Here is a 22,983-nt window from a genome sequence, read left to right on the forward strand (position 1 = left end):
ATAATGGTACTAAATGCGCAGAGAATGCTCAATTGCATTGTAACGACTAGTCATTAATTATATATATTATACATGCATAGATTAATCTATTATGAATGAATTTATTTTTTCCCCATTCTTCTCTTCTTACGTTTCATACCGATAGCTTTTTTAACCGCATCGGACAAACCACTTTTACCAGTCTTCTCGGACTCTTGCTTATCTTTTTCTTCCTTAGCTTTGGTTTCGGTGTCAAATTCATCTCTCTTTCTCTTACGGGAAATTTCACGACTTTGCTTTTCATGATGTCTTCTTCTGTTGACAACACCAGCGTTTTCTAATGCAAATTCGACACACAGATGCCTACCCTTAGAAATGTCACCTTGAATTGATTTTTGTTCCTCCTCTGTCATACCTTCCAATATTTCTTCAGTGGTAACCATATGAGCATTCAACCATCTCAGGCCCATAAGAGCATGCTTGTGATCTTTATATTCAACAAAACCATAACCCCTACTTCTTCCAACAGTGGAACCTTTAACTTCCATAATTATTTTAGCTTGCTTGACAACACCATGCTTCTTGTCCTTCTTCTTTTGCTGCTCGATTTCTTCTGGGTTCATGAATTTATATTTCTCTTTTGTAGAACGTACAATTTCTTCTTTACTCAAAGGATGCCTTACACCGTTTTGAACCTCTTTGGCAAACTCTACTACAGCTTTTCTTGCTAGTGCCTTCAAAGTCTTATCTGTCATAGCTCTTGGCAAATTTCTGATAGCAAGTCTGGTCATAGACAAGAATAATGATGGGTTCTTTTTAATTTGTTCGACTCTTTGCTTATATGACTTCTCTCTAATTTCCATGTCTTTTGCAGGTAACAAGGATGCTAATTGAGAACCTTCTGCAATTCTACCCTCATTCAACAAGTAGAGATTTCTCTTGTCCTTTTCACCAGTACCCTTACCCAACGCTTCCTTTCTCTTTTCAGCATTCTTTTCAGCAATCCTGTCAGCATGCTCACGTTCAAGTGTTGGCGTTACTGCCAAAACACGGCCCTCATAAACGTATTCCGGTAATACATCATCACCAATTAACAAAGAAGTAGCACCTGTTTGTGGCGAATTGTCAACACAGTACTTGTATGTCTTCTCATCTTTGAAAGCAACAAACGCAGTACCTTTAGCGAGGCCGGTGTTCTTGTCAATGACAGGTAAAGCGTATTTAACAGGACCAAACTTACTGAAATGATCAAACAATGACTCCTCTGTAGCATCATAAGGAACATTTCTAACAAAAACAGAAAAGTCCTCTCTTCTATTCTTTTGTTTTCTTGGCTTTTCCTCTTCTACCTCTTCTTCTTCCTCTACATCTTCGCCATCCTCATCGCCTTCACTATCGGAAACTGATATTTTATCTTCTTTATCGGAGCTGGAATCACTTCCGTCATCCTTTGCTTCGTCATCTTCTTTTTCATATTTAGTCTTGTATTCTTCCCATTTGTTCTTCTGAACAGCAAAATCAACAGCCACTTTTCTTCCATCAATGGTTAGATTCTTTGTGTCTTCGAGGGCCTTCTTACAGTTGCTGATTTTATTCATTGTTACAAATGCAAACCCGCATAGTTTACCATCTCTTTTTCTTGGAATACTAGCATCAACTACAACACCATATTTTCCAAAGATCTTCTTTAATTTGGTTGGGTCTCTACAGCTCCATGGCATGTTTCTGATAATCAACTTAGGCTTACCCTTCAATAATGATGACTCATCCTCTTCTCCACCTTCAGTATTTTCATCCCCATAGCTTCTCTTACTGCTGTTCCTGTCGATTTCCTTTTGTGCAGACTTGTCCTCATTTTTACCTGAACGGTCTCTTCTCCTAGCAATATCAACCTTCAATTGAGCACCATCCAACTTAGTCTTTCTAGCCTCTTTCAAAGCTATCTTTGTATCATCCTCAACTGCAAAACTAACAAAACCAAAACCTCTTGATTTCTTGTTAACATCCTTAACAACCACTGCGTGTCTGATTGGAGCAAAATTTGAAAAGAAATCAGCAAGTTGCTCATCTGTCACACTCTCAGGGATTGATCTCACAAATAATGTCTTCATGTCAAGACCATTGTCAACAGCGGACTCGCCAACATTCGCTTCTTGTACTCTATCGCTCATACTAATATTTTAATCTTAGCTCCTTCGGTTTCCCAACTGTTGGTCTGACCGATTGTATGATAGCTACTTTTGGAAATAGAGAATCAGATTCGAAAACTTTGCTCTGAGCTACCAATATATAAGAGGAAGTTTGGCTATATCTTTAAGATATACCCAACACAACCATACTGTAACTCTTGCGATGAGCTATTGCTTTTCCTGCTAACATTTTTCCTGCAAGAAAAATTTTAAAGCTCATCGCAACTTAATTTTTTTTCACTCGCACAGAAACACTCGCAGAAGGTATACTAAGTTGATCAGCCCGTACAATAAGAGAGATATTCTAAAAGCTAATAGTGAAGACAAGCAATATAACATGCATTTTGCAATTCATAGATTGTGTGACTATAATTACCGTGCCATCATTATAAGGTTGCTAGTATTTGATTAGCCAGCGCCTTAACCTGGGGCTCGTTGGCGGGGATCTTTGCGTATACGTCTTTGAGTCCCATTACATCCTTTTCTCGACCAGCAAGTTCAACCGCAGCTCTGTAGTTCTTACATTCCAAATATAGGGCCATCTTGTCGGAATACGACACATGAAGGTGTGAGATATATTCTGATGCCTCTAATTTGTGCCCACGCTTTTTGATATAGTCGAATATGTACTGGTAACTGATTGCAGGTCTTATCCCTGTCATAAAGGAGGATAACTCCTCGAACCTCTTCTGTTTCACTAGAACCTTTAATGTTGTGATGTGGAAATTTCTTTCAGGGATATCAAATTTTTTCACAAGATCTTTAGCAACACGGTCTTGTTTTAATTCTATCAACTTGGCTAAGACGTCATTCAAGGGTTCTCTCTCAAAGTTAGTCCCCAATTTATTGTTAATCTCAGTCATATATTGATTTCTTTTCACTTCACGTTGTATCAATGATATATCTTGTTTCAGATGTTCTGTTTTGTGTGGTATTGTGTTATAAAGTTCAAGGATCTGAGGTTGTATCGACTGCAGAGAAAGATTTTTATTAACTGATCGCCTTAAAACATGCGCCAAATCCTTATACTCATCAATTTGTCTGAAATAGTCATACAGAAATTCATAGTTGTCTTGCTCATAGTAAGGAAATAACTGAGTATCTCTCATCTCTAAAATCAAAAGTTTAGTAAATTGAGATGCTGGCAACTTATCTTTTAATTCAAGCAATAGTGAGATTGTTAACGCACAAGAACCTTCATGAAGACATTCCTGTACTGCAATGTTGTAATCTTCTAATTTCATTAACATTGCCACTTTGGTAGGTGTTAATTTCTCCATTTTGCACAACTCCCGCGCCAACTTAAACCTACCTTCCGAATAGGAATACCCGGCAATTGTTGCCATTGGGACATTGTTCTTGGTATTCAGGACACTTAGTTGTTTGTTAATAATATCCAGTATTTTAATATCTTCCAAATCTGATGATACTCTTATTTTCACGATGCACCACTGGACAAATACCTTAGGTTTTAAATCAGGTCTATTAGCTAGCTCTAAGAGTTTGATAGACTCATAGTATTTACCCATTTTCAACAACATATCCAGAATACCTTCAATCTTATAATAGTCGTACTCATCATTGGTTATGAAGAAGTCAATCGAGTTTAGAAAGTTTAAGATCTTCAATTTATTGCAAATACTAACGAAGAAACTAGAGTCAAATGACTTGTAGGGGAGCGATTCCTTTCCAAATGATGCAGCTCCGAGAAGTTGCTTTTGTACTTTAACATCCGATTCTTCCAAGGATGCTGTTAGACAATCCACCACTGCTGTTGATAAATCTATACTTCTCAGGTTTTCGATAGCCTTAGGTAAGTTTGTTTCCAGCTCTTTGAAAGCATCAAGGAGTAAAGCACCAGCAGTCACTGAACCAATCTTAAATATACTAGAGGTACTCTCCTTCACCTGAGTAACGAAGCTGAGCTGGTTAGTGGTCACAACCAAGATTCCATCCAAAAATATTTCTAATAGTACTATTCCATAGGGGTACCAGAAACTGACATATTGTGATTGACTGTTATATAAGAAAAGTTCGTCTTCATATAGTACTGAAAGATTTCCTTCGAAGTCCCACTTAATATCCCGAGGCGCCTTCTGTAGAGTGATATTCCTATTGAGATCATCTCCTTTCAAGGAATAAAAATCAAGCCTGTCTCCTTTCCCATTATATAGACATAATTGGCCGTTATATGACAAATATAATCTGTGATAATGACATCCTGCTATAATTTTCTTGAAGTGATGGCTCCTAAGATCAAACCTCCAAACGGAATCCAAATCCAAGATAACCACATCCCCATTCTTACAATCCCAACCATCTTTTACAAGTATCTCATAGTTTTCAGTGTTCTTATGCAATAAGACCAGCTTATTATCAATTAATTGGTAAATATCTTTTGAGTTTCGAAGGATAAGCACACCAGACTTGTAATCCCATATTGTGTCATCAACATCAACCACTAAAGGAACCGAAATCTTATCAGATACATTCCAGTCCTTTAAAATCTCAACACCATTTGTATAAACAAGAACCAGGTCTTCATCTTCAGTAAAGGCGAGCTTTACTAGCTTCCCAAACTTCTGATCTATTGCCGTCTTGGTAATGAAATGCCCTGTTCTGTCAAATACGTGTACGGAATTATCAACCTCGATAGCAAAAAGAGACAAACATGTTGCTGAGCAGCTCATTTCCAATGTATCATCCCCACTGCTGTTATTACCCCCGAACCAGTTCAGCTGGCATACCTCCTTGCTCCGCCAAAACTTATCGCCCAACTTCTCCCAATGCAGACTGGGGCTCGCCATACTTGCAATCCTTAAAAATTATAGTTCCTATAAGCCCTGTAGAGATCACTGCCAATTCTTATTATGGATTGATATCTCAATTCCCTTGTAAGACCTGTTTCTCTATTGCTTTTATTCCTCCCAATACATTAGCTTCGCAAGCCTTTAAATTCCAAGAAAGTGACAACAGGCGATGAGCTTGAAATTACTTATAAGCAGTCCAGTCGAGCAGTTCTACTGGGAGAGTCAGAATACAACGAGCGATATTCAATATTATATGGGCTAAAATGACTGCAGTTGTGCTAGTATCGAAGGATGGAGGAGAGTTCAGTATTGGAAGGGAAGCGGCGTTGGTATCGCCGACGCTGAAGTCGATGCTGGAAGGCCCATTCAAGGAGAAAGATGGTCACATTGATCTTCCCGAGATGAGTTCGGATGTGGTGCAGAAAGTCATTGAGTACCTGGAGTATAAGCTGAAATACCAGGATGCGGACCCACAGAAGGAGGATGTACCTGAATTCGATGTCCCTACGGAGATGTCCCTGGAATTGTTGCTGGCAGCAGATTACCTAGGTATATAACGAAATGCATTTCATTGTGCTCTAAAGTATCAATATAGAGGGCACATTGGCCTTTTTACATAGACTTTATACTAATTAATATCTTTACGAGTTTTGAGTCCTATCAAACATGTATGCAAACAGCTGCATGGGGAATTATAACCTTTGGCAGAGTTCTCAATACAAGACACAAGCCCTATACTTCCCAAAAGAATAATCCTAAATGAGTTCGATATGATCAGCTAACTCATTATGATGGGCTACACCCGTTTGGGGGTTAATATATAGCCGACATGGTGGAAGACATAAGGGCCAGAACTTTCCATGACTAATTCTGACACACAGTTCCAAACCAACAATTACTAGTATTAACACATAATAATCTATAACTTTTATAGTTTGGATAATATCATTTCTGGGGGGTCTGTGACATTATTTCAGCGTCTGCTTCCTCTGGTCAAGCACCTCTGCAGATGTGCTGCAAATCTGTTACCAGAGACTTCACGTCCACAGTTCTCACAATAGAAATACTGTGAGCTGTCCTGCTGCTTTGGATTACCATGTATATCCAACTGGCTGTTGGGATCATAGTGGTACTGCTTATAAGAACCGTACCGGCTTCGCAGCAGCTTTTCCCTAGCGGTCTCTTTACTCACTATGCTATGTATCATAGATGTAACCAGGTTATTGTATATCCCATCAGTAACGGACTGTATAGTCTCGTGTTGCTCAGTCATCATGCCAGTAATTGAGTCGCTAAAGTCGCTAGGTATGTATAATATTTTCACTGGAGGATGCTTGCAAAATTAATGATGCTCACAAAATTAAGCTTAAAGAGGTGCAGTGGTTCACAGATAATTTAGCAACCAATAAATATAATAATATGATTCTGATTTTATATTACTACTGCATGAACAACAAGCAGATCAATACCAACTGAATCACTGATTTTTTGCACTTTTTTTGCCAAAATGCGATGAGCTCGAGACTAAAACCTGGATGAATACGCAAGAATGCGATTCTAGTGGTTTTTGAGACTGAATATCTGTCCAACCTAGTTGAAAACAAAGACAATTATATCATTTTTTTATGTAGTACTTAAGGATGCAACTCAAGATTCCTATTTCTATACTATATCAAGATGGAAGTTGGGTTTATATCAGCCCAGGAGATGTCTAGAAAAAAAGAGTCTGACACTAAGGACATGCAGCTTATTTCAAGACCTTACCATCAGCGATCTCCTTAGATTCACCGTTGACAACAACTGGCTTGTCCCAAGCCCACATGTTGTTGACGAATTCCTTGTCTTCTTCCTTAGTTGGGTCCAACTTGGTGTATTCGTAGGATTCCCAGTCTGGGGCGACGTCGAAGGCTGGGACGTGGTCTTGACCTCTGACCATAACGGCACCAACGATACCGTTGTTGTTGTTTTCACCATAGACAACTAAACAACCAAACATGTACTTAGTGGAAGCGGACAATCTGTTGAAGAAACCACCGACCAAGTTGTTGGACATGAAAGTCATGGTTAACTCGTCGTTGTACTTGTAACCGACCTTCCACAAGGAGTATTCCTCTGGGTTGTAGTGTTCCCAGAACCATGGCAAAGCGACTGGTCTGGTGTCTTCGTTAGAGTACTTTCTCTTCCATTCATCTAGAACAAAAGTGGATCTACCAAGAGCTTCCAATGGATGCTTTGGCTTCTTTTCCTGTTGTGGAGCTTCAGCAGCTGGCTTTTCAGCTGGCTTATCAGCCTTCTTCTCAGCCTTCTTAGGCTTCTTGGACTCAGTCTTTGGTGGTTCGACTTGCTTGTCGATGAACTTGAAGTCCTTGTACTCTTCCTTCATGATGTCAGTGCTTCTGACGTGGTTGAACCATCTGACGATGGCTGGGTGCTCAGCTCTCCATTGCTTACCGAACAAGTAGTCGAAACCTCTGGTGAAGATAGCGCAGCAAACCAAGTCAGCTAGAGACAAGTTCTCGGAGGCCAAGAAAGTGTAGTGGGTCAATCTCTCCTCGAACAAGGAGACAATTTGCTCGACCTTGACCAAAGCAGCATCGACAACACGCTTGTTGTATGGGACGTTACCGATCAATGGGAAGAAAGCCTCGGCCATCTGCATGATCAAGTCACTGTTGGCTAGGGACTCCCATCTGATGACTTGGGCTTGCTCCTCCAAAGTGGCACCCAACATTTGCTGCTTGAACTTCTCGTCAGAGGACAAGTTGATCAAGTAGTAGTTGATGGCCATGGCCTCGGTCAACTTAAAGTTCTTGCCGGCGAAGGCAGGAACCTTCTTCCATGGGAAGTCACGGGCAAACCTCTCCTCTTCCTGGGCAGGGTCCAGAATATCGATGTCAAGCTTCAAGTGGCGAATCAAGGCCCTTGGGACCATGGTTCTGACACGGGCATTAGCATACAGAGCACCTTGAGACATTGTTTACAGACAATTGAGTTGTTGCTTTCACCTTTATCGTTTGCATTCCAGAAAGTCCTGAAATACAATGAAAACTTTTCAAAATCGAGTTCTTCAAGGACTTCTTATCCGGAGCGAAAAGTGAAAAATTACTGCGATGCGATGCGATGCGATGCGATGCGATGCGATGATCCTGGGATATAAAATGGCAAGTTGGGAAACAATGGAGGGACACGACCTCCGTTTTGTCCCTCTGTCCACTGGTTGCTGATGGCAATGCTCCATTCTGGTTATATCCGTTGTCTCAGGACGAAACTTTAAAGTTTTGGGATCATTTTTTTTTGGGAGATGGACCTCAACTCGTGGTTCTGCTTCAGGTAAAGCTTATCAAGGAGTCTTTGGTTGCGGACAAATGGCAGGCCGGGGACTATATATATCTGTGCTGTTGCCGAGGTTAGTGGGGAGGGTTGCAGAAACCTGGCTTGCGATTTCATGTGAGCGATAATATCAGAATAGGACTAGATGCCGGTGAAAGTGAAAGTGAAACGAGAACGAGTGGACGAGTCATTGAAGCGGAAGAGACCGCCTCCGTTGGAGTTCAAGCGAAAGCGCAACGTTGTGGTGAGGTATGTGGGGCCGACGGTGCGCAGGATCCCGCTGTTTGTCCCGCAGTATGTGCCCACGCCGATGTACTTCTTGCCGCAGCCTTACCAGGTGGAGCATCGAGGCAAGAACAAGATCGTCGATATAATGAGTCCCATCACGCATGGCGTCGCGGAGGGAGTCACTGTCGCGGAGGAAGACTCGCAAGACGACTGCGAAGATGATCACAGCATCGAGGAAAGAGACGAGGACAAGGTTGATGGTGAAGCAGAAGCAGAAGCAGTAGCAGTATCAGAAGCAGAAGGTGAAGCAGAAGCTGGGCCTGAAATCCCAAGTGGAGCTGGAGATGATACCTGTACTGGGGGTCAGGGGACACTCGAGAACCATCACATCACCAGTCAGGAGACCAACCAGGATATCGAGTATAAGGCGGACCAGGAAGAAGGTGAGAAGACGTGTGTAGAGGCCAACTGCGACGGTGACAAGAAGTGCGAAGAGGACGACGACCACTCGCACCTGGCGATCGAGGACGGCGCGATCCCCACGCCTAACATCACGAGGGATGTCCAGGGAGCCTTCACAAAGGATGTTCAAGGAGCCATTACCATCAACAACCACAGCTACGAATTCCAGTTCCCTTCCCGCACCGCAGACACCGACAGGAAGCTGTTCCTCAGCATCTGCAACAAGATATGGTCCGAGAGACCTACCAAATAGACATATATATTGCATTTCCCGCACTCACACCCTCCTCCACAACATAATAAACATAATAAACATAATCTACATAATCTTAAAAGTATACGGACGGTAGATCAGCCAAAACGCACTAGACAATACAGAGACGATGATGAGGTGCTTATTACCCAAGAAACAACATCACTAAAAACGTCATACTAAGAAAAGTTTTCTGCGCATTCGCGACAGCTGGGGAAAGGCACGCATCACATTTTAAGAGGACGATGCCAAGGCCAAACAAACAACACGTATGATTTTGGATTGGGCAGTGGAGTATTAGCCGCTGGTTGGAGGAGCAGTGATAGGTAGAAGAGAGTGCTAGTCTGATCCGAGCCGTATATCCTCTTTTGAAGTGTGCTGAAACAAGAAAGGAGCCTCTTTTCACAAGGTTTGCGCGGAAAACATAACGAAAAATATTGATAGCTGCTTGACATTGCAGTGCTAAACGTATTTGGGTGTTCAAGATGGGTTTGAAGTTTACCAAATATCGTATGCGCAAGAACCCGCTCTATTTGCTGCTGGTTCCTGTTGCTCTTTTGACAGTTTTCCTGATTTTCAGGTCGGATAGCGACGGTCTGTTTGGTACTGGTTCCCTGGCGAACTTCCAATGGGCTGATGAGCGTGAGAGAACTTTCTATTTCCCATACAGCTCTAAGTTCAAGATGCCTAAATATTCTTATAAAGTCAAGAGCCGAAACTGGATGTTCCGTGACAACAAAGACGACAGAATTCCAAATGGACATGTCGCCAAGTATGACCTTAACAAGCTTCACTCCACCAGTGATGCAGCAGTCAACAAGGAACAAGTTTTGATATTAACTCCTATGCAAACTTTCCACCAGGCCTATTGGGACAATCTATTGCAATTGACCTACCCAAGAGACCTACTGGAGCTAGGATTTATCATCCCAAAATCTGCATCTGGTGACGCTGCATTAAAACAACTTGAAGCCGCTGTTAAGAGAGCTCAAACGGACAAGAAAAACAACAGATTTGGAAAAGTCACCATCCTACGTCAGGACTCTAAGGGATTCGATAAATTACAAGAGAAGGAGAGACACGCGCTGGCTGTTCAAAAGGAGAGAAGAAGTGCCATGGCGTTGGCAAGAAACGAACTGCTATTTTCTACAATTGGTCCACATACATCTTGGGTACTATGGTTAGATGCTGACATAATTGAGACAAAACCTTCATTGATCCAAGACATGACAGCTTTGAACAAACCAGTCTTGGCTGCTAATGTGTACCAAAGATATTTTGATGAGGCTGAGAACAAGCCATCGATTAGACCATATGATTTCAACAATTGGGCTGATAGCCAAATTGCTCAAGAACTTGGTGATAAGATGGGTGACGACGAAATCATTGTTGAGGGTTATGCCGAGATTGCTACCTATAGACCATTGATGGCTCACTTTTACACACCAGACGGACCACCAAATGAATTGATGTCGCTGGATGGTGTCGGCGGTGGTTGTACATTGGTAAAGGCTGAAGTACACAGAGATGGTGCTATGTTCCCAACTTTCCCATTTTACCATTTGATCGAGACTGAAGGGTTTGCTAAGATGGCCAAGAGATTGAACTACGAAGTATTCGGCTTGCCAAACTATTTAGTATTCCACATCGAGGAAAGAAACGACTAAATGTCTCCCAATCAATTGTTTTTGAAGCCCTGACCATTTGATGGAAACATGTGGTTGCCCTAATGTAAGTGTATCATATCCAATTCTATAGAAATATAAACTCATAAATTCCTATACCTATTATACATTACAAATATCAGAATATAATGTCCTTTTCATCATATTTATTAATTATTACACTATCACAGATCATGGTACTAGTTCCTCTCACATTGTAATTATTACCATGAGCATTAATTTTTCAAAAATCTGCATTTGTTAGAGTCCTTCCAGAAAAAAGAATACCAAGAAATAGCATTTCCCATAAGTTTGATTATTTGTAAACAGGTGGTCTGTCATTCTTATTTCTTTGCAGTCTCAATATCATCCATTCAATGGAATCCTTGATACCTTCTCCGGTCAATGCGCAAACCGGCAGTACTCTGCTGTCCCTTGCACTCATATGTTCGGCAATCCTATTAAAAATTTCTTTTATATCCTGTACTTCCATTCTTTCAGGCTTGTCTTGTTTATTCGCTAACATGAGAATAGGTATACCTTCGATTTCATCATCCATCACTATTGTTCGCAGAGTTTCACTGCACTCATCAATCCTTGATCTATCAGTACTATCCACCACAAATATGATTCCATGGCATTGAGGATAGTATTCAGACCACATAGCCCGCAGAGATGCCTGCCCACCAACATCCCAAAACTTTAGTATGCTGCGGTTATTATCTACTGGTATCGTAGCCACATTCTGTCCAACTGTGGGTGCTATCTTATCTAAGGGTTTCGAATGCATCGAGTACTCTTTCTTTAGTGTCTCGAGAAAAGTCGTCTTCCCAGCATTATCTAGACCGAGGATCAATATCGAGTATTGCTCTCGCTTGTTCCAGTTGTTGTATAGTCCCTTGACCAAGTGAAACATCTTCAAGTCCGAAAGTTGTCTTATATGTTCTATTGTCTCTCACAGCTTATGTCTCACAAACGTGGCTATATGATTTACTGAGTAGTTGGCAAATGAATTATATAAGAATGCAATTGCTGTTCGATGCCCTCTTACTTAACTGTATGATGTTGTAGGATTCTGCGGATCAGGAACCAGCTCTCGGTAGAAATGTCCTCTGCGTAGCTTTCACAGACAATTTTTTGAATCACGTGAGAGGAGTACTTACCTATTAAAAGATAGGACTTCAAAGTGTTGTAATGTATTTCTACATCGAAACTAGCACAACCAAAATTCTATTACGTACGTCTACATTAAAATTAACTAATGCTTTATGTAGGTAAGTCAATTGATGGTTATTGGTTTTTGCAAAAGAAGCAAATAAGCTATATGTATGGAAATGACGATGCAATATGAATAGGTAAGAAGTAAAAACTTACTAGTGGTGATGAAAGCAACATTCGGATTATCCAATGTAGTATTCTTATTTAGAGTTTACTAACTGGTCTAATGACAATAAACCGGTATCCCCAGCAGTTAAAAGCATCATTTTTTTATTCAAAGTAATGATATCCATGGGACATGCTCTTGCAGATATCTGATGGCCATAGGATTCGTTTACTAGGCTTAAGTCTTCTACTTCCTCAGCGGTACCCTCACCCTCGTTACTTATCACTTTCTGGATATAATCAAACCGTGCCAAAGTCCTATACTCTATCCTCTTTGGTGAATATGCTAGTATGACAACATCGTTAGATGATTTAAACATGATTGAAGCAGGAATATTTTTCAGAAGTCTTTTTAGCACTATGATCTTCTGATCAAAACTATAAACCAGAATAATGTTGTTTATCTGTATTAACAGTTTCGCCGATTCCTTATTCAATTGGAAACTAGTTTTTGCATACTCATCTCTTAGGAGCATGGTACCAGCCATATGCTTCTCTAAACTGACAGTCTGCAAGATTTCACCTTGAAAGTTGTATATGTTCAATTCATAAGGTGGGCCGCAAATTGTAATAAACGACTTCTCAGTCATTCCGAGTACAACATCAACAATGCTCTTATATGTCTCAACAATGTGTTTCTTGTTTATTGACAAGTGGGAAGGACTTGAACTCTTAGTGATAACAACTTCTATAATAACAACGTTCTCCTTCGTTGCAAATAGCAACCACTTGTTCTTGAAATCTACCCTGATAATGTCTTCGTAATTTATATGCTTTATGTGCCCATCTTTGAAAATACTTATGTGACTTATGCAATCCGGTTTTCCTAACTCCCATAACTTCAGTCCCGATTCATCTATAGTCATGATCTGAGATTCGCCAACAATGAAGTAGTCGAGTAAGTCTTCAGTAAGGCCGTTCAAAACAAACCTTCTAGGGTTGGATAATTTATTATCTTTGAGAACATCAACGAGAATCATATCATTCTTGTCTGTATTCATCAAAATCATATTTTTGTAAACTTTCATGTTTTTAACATACTCTGGTAATCTTGTGACCGATCTATTTGCCTGCGGAACGTCAGACTTGAATAACGATGCGACCTTGGCAGGCTTCTTCTTTGATGAATGTTCCGTATCAGACTCATCAGAAGGCAAGACGGTGTCTGCGTCTGAGACTTCCTCCAATTCGAATTTAACACGCTCATCAGACTGATCTTCGGCATCAAGTTCATTTTTTCTCCCCTTGTTATCGAGTTTCACTTGACCAGGCGACTTCGTTGATGCCTGGTTTGACAAACCGTTTGAGTAGTCACTCGAGGAGTTCAAAGCCATCCTCGATACCTGATAAGTCGTATTGCTTTTATTCTTGAGGGATTCGATCTGATCATTGGCATTGGGGCTCTTCAGCAAGTACACGATCTCCTTAACGTTATCCTGTACCGCCTGCTTTGACTTTATCAGTGGAGCCAACCCTGTGGCATTGTTTTCTTTGCTCTTATCTGCCTTCTCCTGGCTTGATCTGCTCTCAGCCTCACCGTTTTGGATCGATACTAGCTTATATTTCAAGTCTTTGTTTTCGTTCTCCAGCTCAATTATCCGGGCCCTCATCTCCGCACGCTCCAGCTCCCAAGTGATCCGGTCTCTTTCATTCTTGGTGAACTCGGTCTGCAGATAGTGCATCACACCGGGAAGTGTGTAGTGCGCCATCTTTACCTTTTTGCTTCCTCTCCTGCACTGTGAAAACCTCTTATCCCAATTTATTTACAGAAAGCAATCCAATGGCTCTTCTCCTACAGATAACTCCACTCAAAACACTTATACCCTATGGGCATCATCCTCAACACAAGCGTTTCGACTCTATTTGACCTTTGTTTAGGCCCTCTTCACACTGATTGCTGCGAATTCGAAGAGAGGCCCCCTCTCCAGAACCAATCGTATGAAGGTACTACTATAACCATATTGGTGGTCACAGTGTTGCTGGTAGCCATTATCTGGATAGCCATTGAAGGGTAAAGGCTCTCATTATCGTTACAATAGTTCACGCTTGATGTGCGTGTGTGCGCGTGTATATGTGTGTGTGTGCTTGGTGAAATGTAGGGAAGTATGCAGGGCCTTTATTGAGGAGAAGGGCATGTTTGCCAAACACCCGATGGCGAGCTTAATTTTGTAACAAATTTCAGTATATTGTTGATTAGAATAATTATTTAATATTTATATAGGAGACGGAGACGCTAAAAAAACGGGTCAATCTATGCTTAGAATTGATCGAGTTATGTTTCGAAAAAACTTGCCGATTAGGGTAAGGCTTTTTTGAATGGCGAATTAGAAAATGTCGTAAAGGTCAGATGTCAAAGAGAATTCAATTTATACTGAGCTTAGATCTTTTCTTCGTCGATACCGTGCTTCCAGATGGCAACGAATGGGGTGGTACCATCTTCACGGTAGTTCAACATGACGACCATGGCGTCTGGGTCCATGGATTCACCAGTGAAGAACTCCCAGTCCTTGAAAGAGCCGATGACCTTCTTGACGTAGACTTGGGCACCCTTCTCGAAAGTTGGGATGGCGTCTGGGTTCTTCTCTTGCAACTTAGCCTTGACAGCCTTCATGTAACCCTTGATGTAGGTCAAGAAGGACTTCTTGTCGAAACCGGTTGGTTGCAAACGGAAGGAGTGGACAACGTTGTTGACAACTTCAGTACCGTCCTCGACATCGTCTTCACCATCTTCAGTAGATGGGTTGGCACCAATGTCAATGTTGTCACCACCGACCTTGACCATAGCACAGTCGGCTTCGTAGATGACACCATCAACTTCGTTGATATCGTAAGCGTCAGACAACAATTCGTCACCAGAGAAGATATCCTTGTAAATAATCATAGTTGCTAATGTGTTAGTTGTACGTCTCCTTTTATCGGATCAGATAAACTCTATTTCTCTTTCTCTCTCTAAGTCTTTATCCTAATATATTACAACTAGAAAAGATGAACTTTCCTCCTTTCCCTCATCGAAAACTTCAATTTTTTGCAAAAAAAAAAAAAAAATTTTTTTTGCAGAAATCCCAACAATCGTAATATACGTCAACATCACATGTAATATACTAGAATACGTTAATCAGATGACAAGTACATATGTACGTTGTTTTCGACACTTTTCGGAAAAATCGAGAAAACACAAAAGATTTTCCGGTTTTTCCGGTTTTCCGGGTTTGCATATGGTTTTTCATATGTTTTTCATACGTTTTTCCGGCAGTTTCTAGGGCTTTTCTCTCTCTCTTTTTTTTCTGAATCGGGGGTCTACGTGATATCTCTGTGTCCGATGCTGAAGTATCTCAATGTTTGCTCCGGAACAACTGAAAGGATCTTGCATTTAGCAATAACATAACAATGGAGGATGGTGGGGGTCAAATGTTGATGGATGATTTTGAATGGCTATGAAGTGTCGTTGCAAGACAGCAAATAGTGCTTACGGTGCAGCTCAATTACGTATTCGCTGAAGTGGAAACTGGAGTGTAAATCATTCCATCGAAGGACAAAATTTTTTTTCTTTTGCCATATACAAATATGTAAATATAAAATAATATAATAGTCTTTAGTGTGTGTGTGTGTGAATACTGGCAAATTTCAGAGCTGTACAAGTAAAAAGATAATATCACAATGATTGGTAGACCAGGCAATTGGTTTTTCGTTGTGCCATGGATTGCGTTTATTCCATGGTATGGGATGCTGATCACGATGCTGGTGTGCTGGGCTGCGCAAGGGCACCCGATCTACTGGTTCATGCACACTGAGCAGTTCCCCGTATACATCTCGGATATAGGTGCCACTAACCTGAGACCGCTGTTCATCTCATGTGCCGGGTGGCAAGGGCTCGGCTACGTCATCACAGTCGCTTGCGAGTTCTTCCAAAGGTCCGGGCATTGGCCGGGGTTCCTGAGGTCTTCCTCGAACAAAGATTACTCAAAAGTCGAGTACCACGAGACTATACTCTCCAAGAAATACTTTATGCCACCATACTATACCAGGCACGAGAGAAACCTCATCTTCGCAGCAGTGATCCTGGGTGGCCTGGGTGAAGTGGCCTTGCTGATGTGCACCATCTTCTCCACAGCACTGTACCACCATGTGCATTTGTCCATGGTCGGTGTCTTCGTAGTGCTAATGTTCTTCTCCGTGTGCTGCCAGACAGCACAATACTTCATGATGGGCAGAAGATACGCTCTGTTCCACCCGCTCTCCTCAGAGAACCCTGACGCCATCCACGCTCTGAAATGGTACCAGCTAGCCGGCTACAAGTACAACAAATTCATCATCAGTGCTAGCATGAAAGTGGTGTGGTTGGCATTGGCCGTCGTTTGGGCCATCTGCTTTGCAGCTATCAGCGACAACTCAAAGAGTGCTTGTTTCGAATGGCTGCTGGCCTTCTGGTTCGGTGTCCTCTTCATGATCATCTCTTGGGATTTCTACATGGGTGGCAGATACATGTACTCCAAGTACTTCCACCAAATTGAGGCAATCCACGGCTACTACAAGTACGACTCAGAAATCTCTTCCTCCAAAGAATCAAGTTTTGCTTCCACTATATCAGAAGCAAAACTCGAAGATTCCGCGGACGCTGACGAGATAAATATAAACAACCAGGTTTAAGAAGACTACACCTGTTTTTATTCATCATTTGCATTGGCACATTTATCGCATTGTAAACTACATTTTCAAGAGCCAAAACGTATCATGCATTCTTACCGCTATTGCTATATTTTATTCCTAGCACTTTTTTCCCTAATCCGGATGTTCGATCTGATCTTCATTTATAAATAATACCCTATGATAGATGCTCTGAACAACTTTATATACCATATAATGTCTTAATATATCCTAAACTAAGTTCCCATGGATGTCAAGCGATCCAAAATGTTTAATTTTTTCGTAATTCAGACAGACAGAAGCTATAGTTTTAAAATATAGGTCGATTATAATTATAAAATTAGACAATAGAAATTAAAGTTTAATAAATCAATTAACTAAGGCAAAAGAAAGAAAGATGAAATAAAACAGGTTGAGAGATTGAATTCTCAATATTAGAATATATTTTAATTAAAAATTAAGCATTTAGACTAATTCAAAAGACTTCTTTGAAATAACCATCCTTTTTGGTTTCAGAATGAGCACCACTAGTTGTACCCTTATCATCAGCTACAGATCCTTGGGAAAACCCACTGAATGTGTGCTCAAGCTTATTTTCCTCATCTTCAGCAGCTTCAGACGACTTTACCTCAGTGGCAGGCTTTGGAGCATCGACCTTCTTTGGAGCCTCCTCCGTAGCAGCAGCGTGTGGCTTAGCATGTTCGTTTGTCGTAGAGACCAAGTGAGGTTTACTAACTGAGTCCATTTTGGCCTTTTCTTCAGCTACCTTCTGGTTTGTTCTTGTTTCTTCAATCATGTGGGCCTTTCTTGGTCCCAAGAAAAACTTATCAAAAACAGAGCCCTTACGCTTCTTTTCAGATTTAGGAGAGGCAGCAGCAGGGGCGGCACGAGGAGCAGATGCAGGCTTCTTTGGTGTAGTGGCAGCGGCAGCGGCAGCAGTAGTGGCGGCAGCCGCAGTTGGCTTCTCTTTCTTCATTGCAGAAGCTTCCTCGGCGACTGTCTCCAACTTTTCTTCCGCTGGCTCTTCCTTCTTTGGAGCATGCTTTGCCAAATATTCTTCAGATGTCATACCAAACAATCCCTTGACCTTCTCTTCGTCGATCTTTTCATCACCACGGGCTTGGGCTTTGTTTCTCATGGATTCTAGCAATTGTAACTTCTCCTTCTTCAATTGAATTTCTGTTTGATTTAGTTCACTCTTTCTTTCATTGACCATGGCATCAACTTCAAGTTGCTTTAATCTGGCTTGCTTGGTAGACAACTCAGCTTGTTCTTTGGTCTTATTGGCAAGAATAATGATGTCGTTGTTCAAGGTGTTTGCCAAGGTTTCCTTGTTTTGTCCCAAGTTCTCCAGTTTACCACCTTCTTCGACATGCATATTGTCATGAGCACGGATATCACCTTCGTAGATTTCAATCTTCTTCTTGTGACCCTCAATGGCCTCTTGCAAACCGGTGATCTCGGTATCGATGCCATCACGCTCCTTCAGGAATTCCTCGTGTTGCTTCTCAGCCTCGTCCAGTTCGTCCTGGAATGGCTTCACTAGCTCTTCTTGTTCCAAACGAGCGGCCTCGATATCCTTTTCACGGTTCTCGTCCCATTTTTGCAACTCCTCCTCGACTTTCTGGTCTTGCATACCGAGCTTCATGTTCATCTCCTCTTGCAAGTCCTCTAGTCTCTGCTTTGCGGCTTCCAATTGCTTCTTCTTCTCGGCAACGGTCTCGTCCATCTTCTTGATCATCTCATCGTACTTCTTCTGAGCGGCATCTTTGGCCTCCTGCTTCTCCAGAGCAATACGCTTGCTGTTAACTTCCAAAACGTTCTTGTCGTTAGTCTGCTTGGTGCGTTGCAAGTTCTTCCAGTTGGACAAGTCCTTCTCGTAAGTGGCAATACGCGTGGCAATCTCAGTGTCGGCAGCACGCTGAGCTTCTGCACGCTCAGAGACCTCACCCAGCACAGGCGAGATCAAGCCATGCGCAATGTTGTCGACCTCCTGTGGCGTCAAGAACAGACCACCACCAATGTTGATCTTGCCGGCCTTCTCGGATTGCGCATTCAGCTTGTTCTGGTAGTTCTGCTGGGCAATGGCCACCGCAGCACGGTTGTACGAGTCGTTGTCGTACAGACGACGCTCAGCCTGCTGCTTGTCAATGGAGGCCATCTCGCGGTCAACCTTCTCGCGCGCCATAGACAGAACCTTCTGGGACGTCATGTGTCTCACAAACTCCTGCCTCTGCTGCTCGCGCGCAGCGAAGTCCTCAGGCAGCATGCTCTTGGGGTCCAGGTCCTTCACCGCAGTAGCAGCACCCAGCGCAAACTTGGCGGCGTTCCTCTCCTTCTCGGTAGGGCCCTCCTGCTTGGGTGGCAGCTCAGAGCGCTTGGCCACACGCGCCATAACATCGGAGTTCAGGTCGATGCTGCGCGAGGCCGCACCAGCAGCGCCAGCAGCACCCGCAGCACCACCGGCGGCACCGTAGTCAGCGGCGGCACCCGCGGTCATCGAGTAGCTCTTCACGTACTCCTTGCGCTCGGGCTCACTGCGCTCCTTCAGACGGGACTCGGCCTTGCGCTCGGCACCCTTCAGCACCTTAGACATGTCCATAGCGCGCGAGGTGCTGGCGGCGGAGACCTGCGACACAATACTGTAGGTCTTCTGCCCCGCGTGGCGCGCCTCCTCAGACGCCGTGAACAGCTTCTCGGTGCCGACAGACAGCGCCTTCGCAGCGGCAGACGTGTAGTTCAGGTTCAGCGCGCGGTTCTGCTTGAACTTCTCCGCGTGCACGTCGGGCTTCTCCCGCACGGGCTCCGTCCCGACCTTCAGCGCCGCCGAGGCGGCGCCCTGGTCGACGTACAGCCGGCGGTACGCCTCCACTGTGGTCTGGTTATCGTTCGCAACATTCGCAGCCTTGTTCGTAGCGGCCTTGTAGTCAGTAACGCCGACACCAACACCCCCGGAGATAGGTGAGTTGTACACGCCGTACTTCAGCTTCGCACGGTACATCGCCTCCTTGCTCAGCGGCTGGTTGTCGTCATGGTAAACCTTTGGGTTGTACTTCTTCTTAGTGGCACTGGAACCACTGGCGACACTCGCAGTGTCCTGCGTGTGGTCGTCCACGGTAGATATCAGAGACATTTAGAATTTCCTTCCTTCTCAGATCTGGTGTTTCCTACTGGATATTCTACGTAATTGAGATACACAATTGCCGCCGAGAGAGAAAAACAGATCCACAGAATCAACTCCCTGAACCCCCCGGAACCTGCTCATATATATATGGGAGCGATATGCGTCGCTAGAGGAGGGGGGCCCCCCAGTTTCCCGGAGAGATTAAGCCCAAAGAGAAAAAAAAGAGGGTGAAGCTAATCACTGAAAGCAGGGAACAGTTGCGCAGAAGCAAGGAGGGAACGCGTTGTCCTAATCGGGTAACAGAGGGACACCCGCACCTCGAAGGGATGGCAATAGCAAATGGGCTCAACCCGTTGAAACAGCCGTACAGGTGTAACTCATCTCTCTCCCCCCCTATATATGATGTATGAGGAAAGTGCTAAGAGAACGCGCAGGTCTGGCCCCCCCCCGACAACAAATCCTTAATAGAGAAGAGACACAAACAACAACAAACTTAACTCCCCTATTTGCAGAGGTACTGTTATACGTTGCATGTGCTTCGTTAGAGATGTTTACGTGTTGTACGGGACATCACATTGGTATACGTATTATGGGATACTATTTTTTTCCTTCGTTGCGCACACTGTCTGAACTTTATAGCCGTATATTTGCAGGGAGCTCTTAATCAATGCTTAGGGATTGTATGCATTTGGTCTTCAGAGGGTCGAGACTAAGGGAAGTAAATAATGGCTTTGTTGAAGAATAGAAAGGCTGTTGTGGCTACTGTTGCCGCAGTGGCTACGGCTGCTGCCGCCGCTAGTGCTTACTACTACTATAGCAACGTTCGTGCCACCACTGAGAAGTCCAAGAAGGACAAGAAGAAGAAGAACAAGAAGAAGAAGAAGGCTACCGCGTCGGAGCCTGCCACCAGTGACAAGGCTTACCTGACCATCAATGGTGATGAGGAAAAGCCAGATATGGCCGCTATGTTGGCGTCTTCCGAAGATCAAAAGAAGGTCTATGCCACCGCTTTGAAGGACAAAGGTAACGCCTTGTTCAAGGAGAAGAGGTTCGAAGACGCAATTGAGTTCTACAACCACGCCATCAAGCTGCATGAGGACCCAGTGTTCCACTCCAACATCTCGGCCTGTTACGTCTCCCTAGGTGACTTGGACAAAGTGGTCGAGTCCAGTACAAGAGCACTGGAGTTGAAACCCGACTACTCCAAGGCTTTGCTACGTAGAGCCTCCGCCTACGAAAACATGGGTAGATACCAGGACGCTATGTTCGATATCTCCGTACTGTCCTTAAATGGCGACTTTAACGGCAGCTCTATCGAGCCTATGCTAGAACGTAACTTAAACAAGCAAGCATTGCGCGTCCTGAAGGAAGACATGGGTATCGACGCCTCCGTTCCACAAGCCGAACAGCCAAGAGAAAGACAAGAACTTCCATCAAACACTTCGCTTTCCTCTTTCTTCGGTATCTTCAAACCGGAAACTGAGATCCCTGCATATGACGAATCTAACGAAGCTGATGTGACTTTGGTCCGTGGGTTGAAGGCACTATACGGTGCCACCTCCGACGGCTACCAATTGGCTGATGAATGCTTTGCCAAGGCCGCTAAGCTTTACAGAGAACAATTGGCTAACAACAACGACGCTGCTTTCAAAGAAAAGGCCGCCACCGCGTTGGAATACCTTGGTATCTTCGACTTCTTGAAAAATGACTTGGATAACTCAGAGAAAAACTTGAAAGAGGCTTTGGCTTTGCACCCAAGAGTAAACACTTACATCTACTTGGCTCTAACTATGGCTGACCGTGGCCAATCTGAGGACTACTTCTCCTACTTTGAGAAGGCTATCGCTCTAGATCCAAACAACGCCGCAGTATACTACCACCGTGGTCAAATGTATTTCATCACCCAAAACTACGAAAAGGCCGGCGAGGATTTCAAGAAGTCTAAGGAATCTGATCCAAAGAACATCTTCCCTTACATCCAATTAGCTTGTCTTGCTTACAGAGAAAACAAGATGGCTGAATGTGAAAAGTTGTTTGAAGAGGCTAGAAAGACTTTCCCAACTGCTCCAGAAGTGCCAAACTTCTACGCTGAAATTCTTGCCGACAAGGGTGACATCGACGAAGCCGTTAAGCAGTACAATATTGCATACAGATTGGAAAGCTTGCAAAAGCAAATCCATGTTGGTATCGCTCCATTAGTTGGTAAGGCTACCATCTTGGCTAGACAACCAACTCCAGAAAATTTTGCTACTATTTCTCAATTACTTGAAGATGCCTGCAAGGCTGACCCAAGATCCGAACAAGCTAAGGTTGGTTTGGCCCAACTGAGACTACAACAAGAAAAGGTCGATGAAGCTATTGAACTCTTCGAGGAAGCCGCCAAGATGGCTAGAACTGTTGATGAAAAATTACAAGCAATCACATTCGCTGAAGCCACCAAGGTCCAAAAGAGAATCAGAGCTGATCCAGTTGTTAGCAAGAAGGTCGAAGAAACTTTGGCTGCTTACCAAGCTCAAAACATGTTCTAAGAAGAATTGAAACTAACTGTCGAAAACATCGAAAAAAGACACACACCATCTATTCAATTGTTTATTGCAGAAAATTCAATTATCAACTGTTCAATTTTCTATTTGTAATTGGAATTTCAACTGATAACTTGCATCTGACCAATACTAATATAATGCCAACCAATATACCTAATGCTTTGTTTTTGTAGCGGTGGAAGAGACATCGATTCATTTACTTTATATGTTTTACATTTTTAAAATGTCTTGCTGCCGCTGCATGTCCTCTTATTCGCGTATTTGCTCAATTTTTTTCTAATCACACACTAGAATATTTTACTTAATTCATTTAATTGTTTATATGTAAATATTTAAAACTTTATACCCTGTACCTAAACTACTTTCTATCATTA

At 42.9% G+C, this 22,983-nt stretch overlaps 13 protein-coding genes across 13 annotated transcripts; 5 read left to right on the top strand and 8 right to left on the bottom strand.

Moving 5' to 3' along the window:
* Positions 1-101: 101 nt before the first annotated feature.
* NOP4 (mRNA-binding ribosome biosynthesis protein NOP4) lies at positions 102-2,150 on the bottom strand (the record flags this gene model as incomplete). The annotated part of the gene is made up of 1 exon (XM_449319.1): positions 102-2,150. One exon carries the CDS (start codon positions 2,148-2,150, stop codon positions 102-104), a length of 2,049 nt encoding a protein of 682 aa, XP_449319.1.
* A 404-nt stretch (positions 2,151-2,554) lies between these two features.
* Positions 2,555-4,975, bottom strand: VPS16 (tethering complex subunit VPS16; the record flags this gene model as incomplete). Its single annotated transcript, XM_449320.1, has 1 exon — positions 2,555-4,975. One exon carries the CDS (start codon positions 4,973-4,975, stop codon positions 2,555-2,557), a length of 2,421 nt encoding a protein of 806 aa, XP_449320.1.
* A 266-nt stretch (positions 4,976-5,241) lies between these two features.
* On the top strand, positions 5,242-5,535 carry ELC1 (elongin C; the record flags this gene model as incomplete). Its single annotated transcript, XM_449321.1, has 1 exon — positions 5,242-5,535. The coding sequence occupies one exon, from the start codon at positions 5,242-5,244 to the stop codon at positions 5,533-5,535; it is 294 nt and encodes a 97-aa protein (XP_449321.1).
* Positions 5,536-5,951: 416 nt separating this feature from the next.
* Positions 5,952-6,251, bottom strand: SGF11 (SAGA histone acetyltransferase complex subunit SGF11; the record flags this gene model as incomplete). Its single annotated transcript, XM_449322.1, has 1 exon — positions 5,952-6,251. The coding sequence occupies one exon, from the start codon at positions 6,249-6,251 to the stop codon at positions 5,952-5,954; it is 300 nt and encodes a 99-aa protein (XP_449322.1).
* Positions 6,252-6,725: 474 nt separating this feature from the next.
* On the bottom strand, positions 6,726-7,952 carry CAM1 (translation elongation factor EF1B gamma; the record flags this gene model as incomplete). The annotated part of the gene is made up of 1 exon (XM_449323.1): positions 6,726-7,952. One exon carries the CDS (start codon positions 7,950-7,952, stop codon positions 6,726-6,728), a length of 1,227 nt encoding a protein of 408 aa, XP_449323.1.
* A 501-nt stretch (positions 7,953-8,453) lies between these two features.
* DIG1 (Dig1p) lies at positions 8,454-9,251 on the top strand (the record flags this gene model as incomplete). The annotated part of the gene is made up of 1 exon (XM_449324.1): positions 8,454-9,251. The coding sequence occupies one exon, from the start codon at positions 8,454-8,456 to the stop codon at positions 9,249-9,251; it is 798 nt and encodes a 265-aa protein (XP_449324.1).
* A 485-nt stretch (positions 9,252-9,736) lies between these two features.
* On the top strand, positions 9,737-10,918 carry MNN9 (mannosyltransferase complex subunit MNN9; the record flags this gene model as incomplete). Its single annotated transcript, XM_449325.1, has 1 exon — positions 9,737-10,918. One exon carries the CDS (start codon positions 9,737-9,739, stop codon positions 10,916-10,918), a length of 1,182 nt encoding a protein of 393 aa, XP_449325.1.
* A 313-nt stretch (positions 10,919-11,231) lies between these two features.
* On the bottom strand, positions 11,232-11,831 carry ARL3 (Arf family GTPase ARL3; the record flags this gene model as incomplete). Its single annotated transcript, XM_449326.1, has 1 exon — positions 11,232-11,831. The coding sequence occupies one exon, from the start codon at positions 11,829-11,831 to the stop codon at positions 11,232-11,234; it is 600 nt and encodes a 199-aa protein (XP_449326.1).
* Positions 11,832-12,333: 502 nt separating this feature from the next.
* On the bottom strand, positions 12,334-14,007 carry FAR8 (Far8p; the record flags this gene model as incomplete). The annotated part of the gene is made up of 1 exon (XM_449327.1): positions 12,334-14,007. The coding sequence occupies one exon, from the start codon at positions 14,005-14,007 to the stop codon at positions 12,334-12,336; it is 1,674 nt and encodes a 557-aa protein (XP_449327.1).
* Positions 14,008-14,675: 668 nt separating this feature from the next.
* TMA19 (Tma19p) lies at positions 14,676-15,179 on the bottom strand (the record flags this gene model as incomplete). Its single annotated transcript, XM_449328.1, has 1 exon — positions 14,676-15,179. The coding sequence occupies one exon, from the start codon at positions 15,177-15,179 to the stop codon at positions 14,676-14,678; it is 504 nt and encodes a 167-aa protein (XP_449328.1).
* A 776-nt stretch (positions 15,180-15,955) lies between these two features.
* On the top strand, positions 15,956-16,945 carry GVI51_L12837 (Frag1/DRAM/Sfk1 family protein; the record flags this gene model as incomplete). The annotated part of the gene is made up of 1 exon (XM_449329.1): positions 15,956-16,945. The coding sequence occupies one exon, from the start codon at positions 15,956-15,958 to the stop codon at positions 16,943-16,945; it is 990 nt and encodes a 329-aa protein (XP_449329.1).
* A 472-nt stretch (positions 16,946-17,417) lies between these two features.
* Positions 17,418-20,075, bottom strand: GVI51_L12859 (uncharacterized protein; the record flags this gene model as incomplete). The annotated part of the gene is made up of 1 exon (XM_449330.1): positions 17,418-20,075. The coding sequence occupies one exon, from the start codon at positions 20,073-20,075 to the stop codon at positions 17,418-17,420; it is 2,658 nt and encodes an 885-aa protein (XP_449330.1).
* A 716-nt stretch (positions 20,076-20,791) lies between these two features.
* Positions 20,792-22,594, top strand: TOM71 (protein channel TOM71; the record flags this gene model as incomplete). The annotated part of the gene is made up of 1 exon (XM_449331.1): positions 20,792-22,594. The coding sequence occupies one exon, from the start codon at positions 20,792-20,794 to the stop codon at positions 22,592-22,594; it is 1,803 nt and encodes a 600-aa protein (XP_449331.1).
* Positions 22,595-22,983: the final 389 nt, after the last annotated feature.

This window comes from Nakaseomyces glabratus, chromosome L, assembly GCF_010111755.1.
Source record: "Nakaseomyces glabratus chromosome L, complete sequence".
Lineage (NCBI taxonomy): Eukaryota > Fungi > Ascomycota > Saccharomycetes > Saccharomycetales > Saccharomycetaceae > Nakaseomyces > Nakaseomyces glabratus.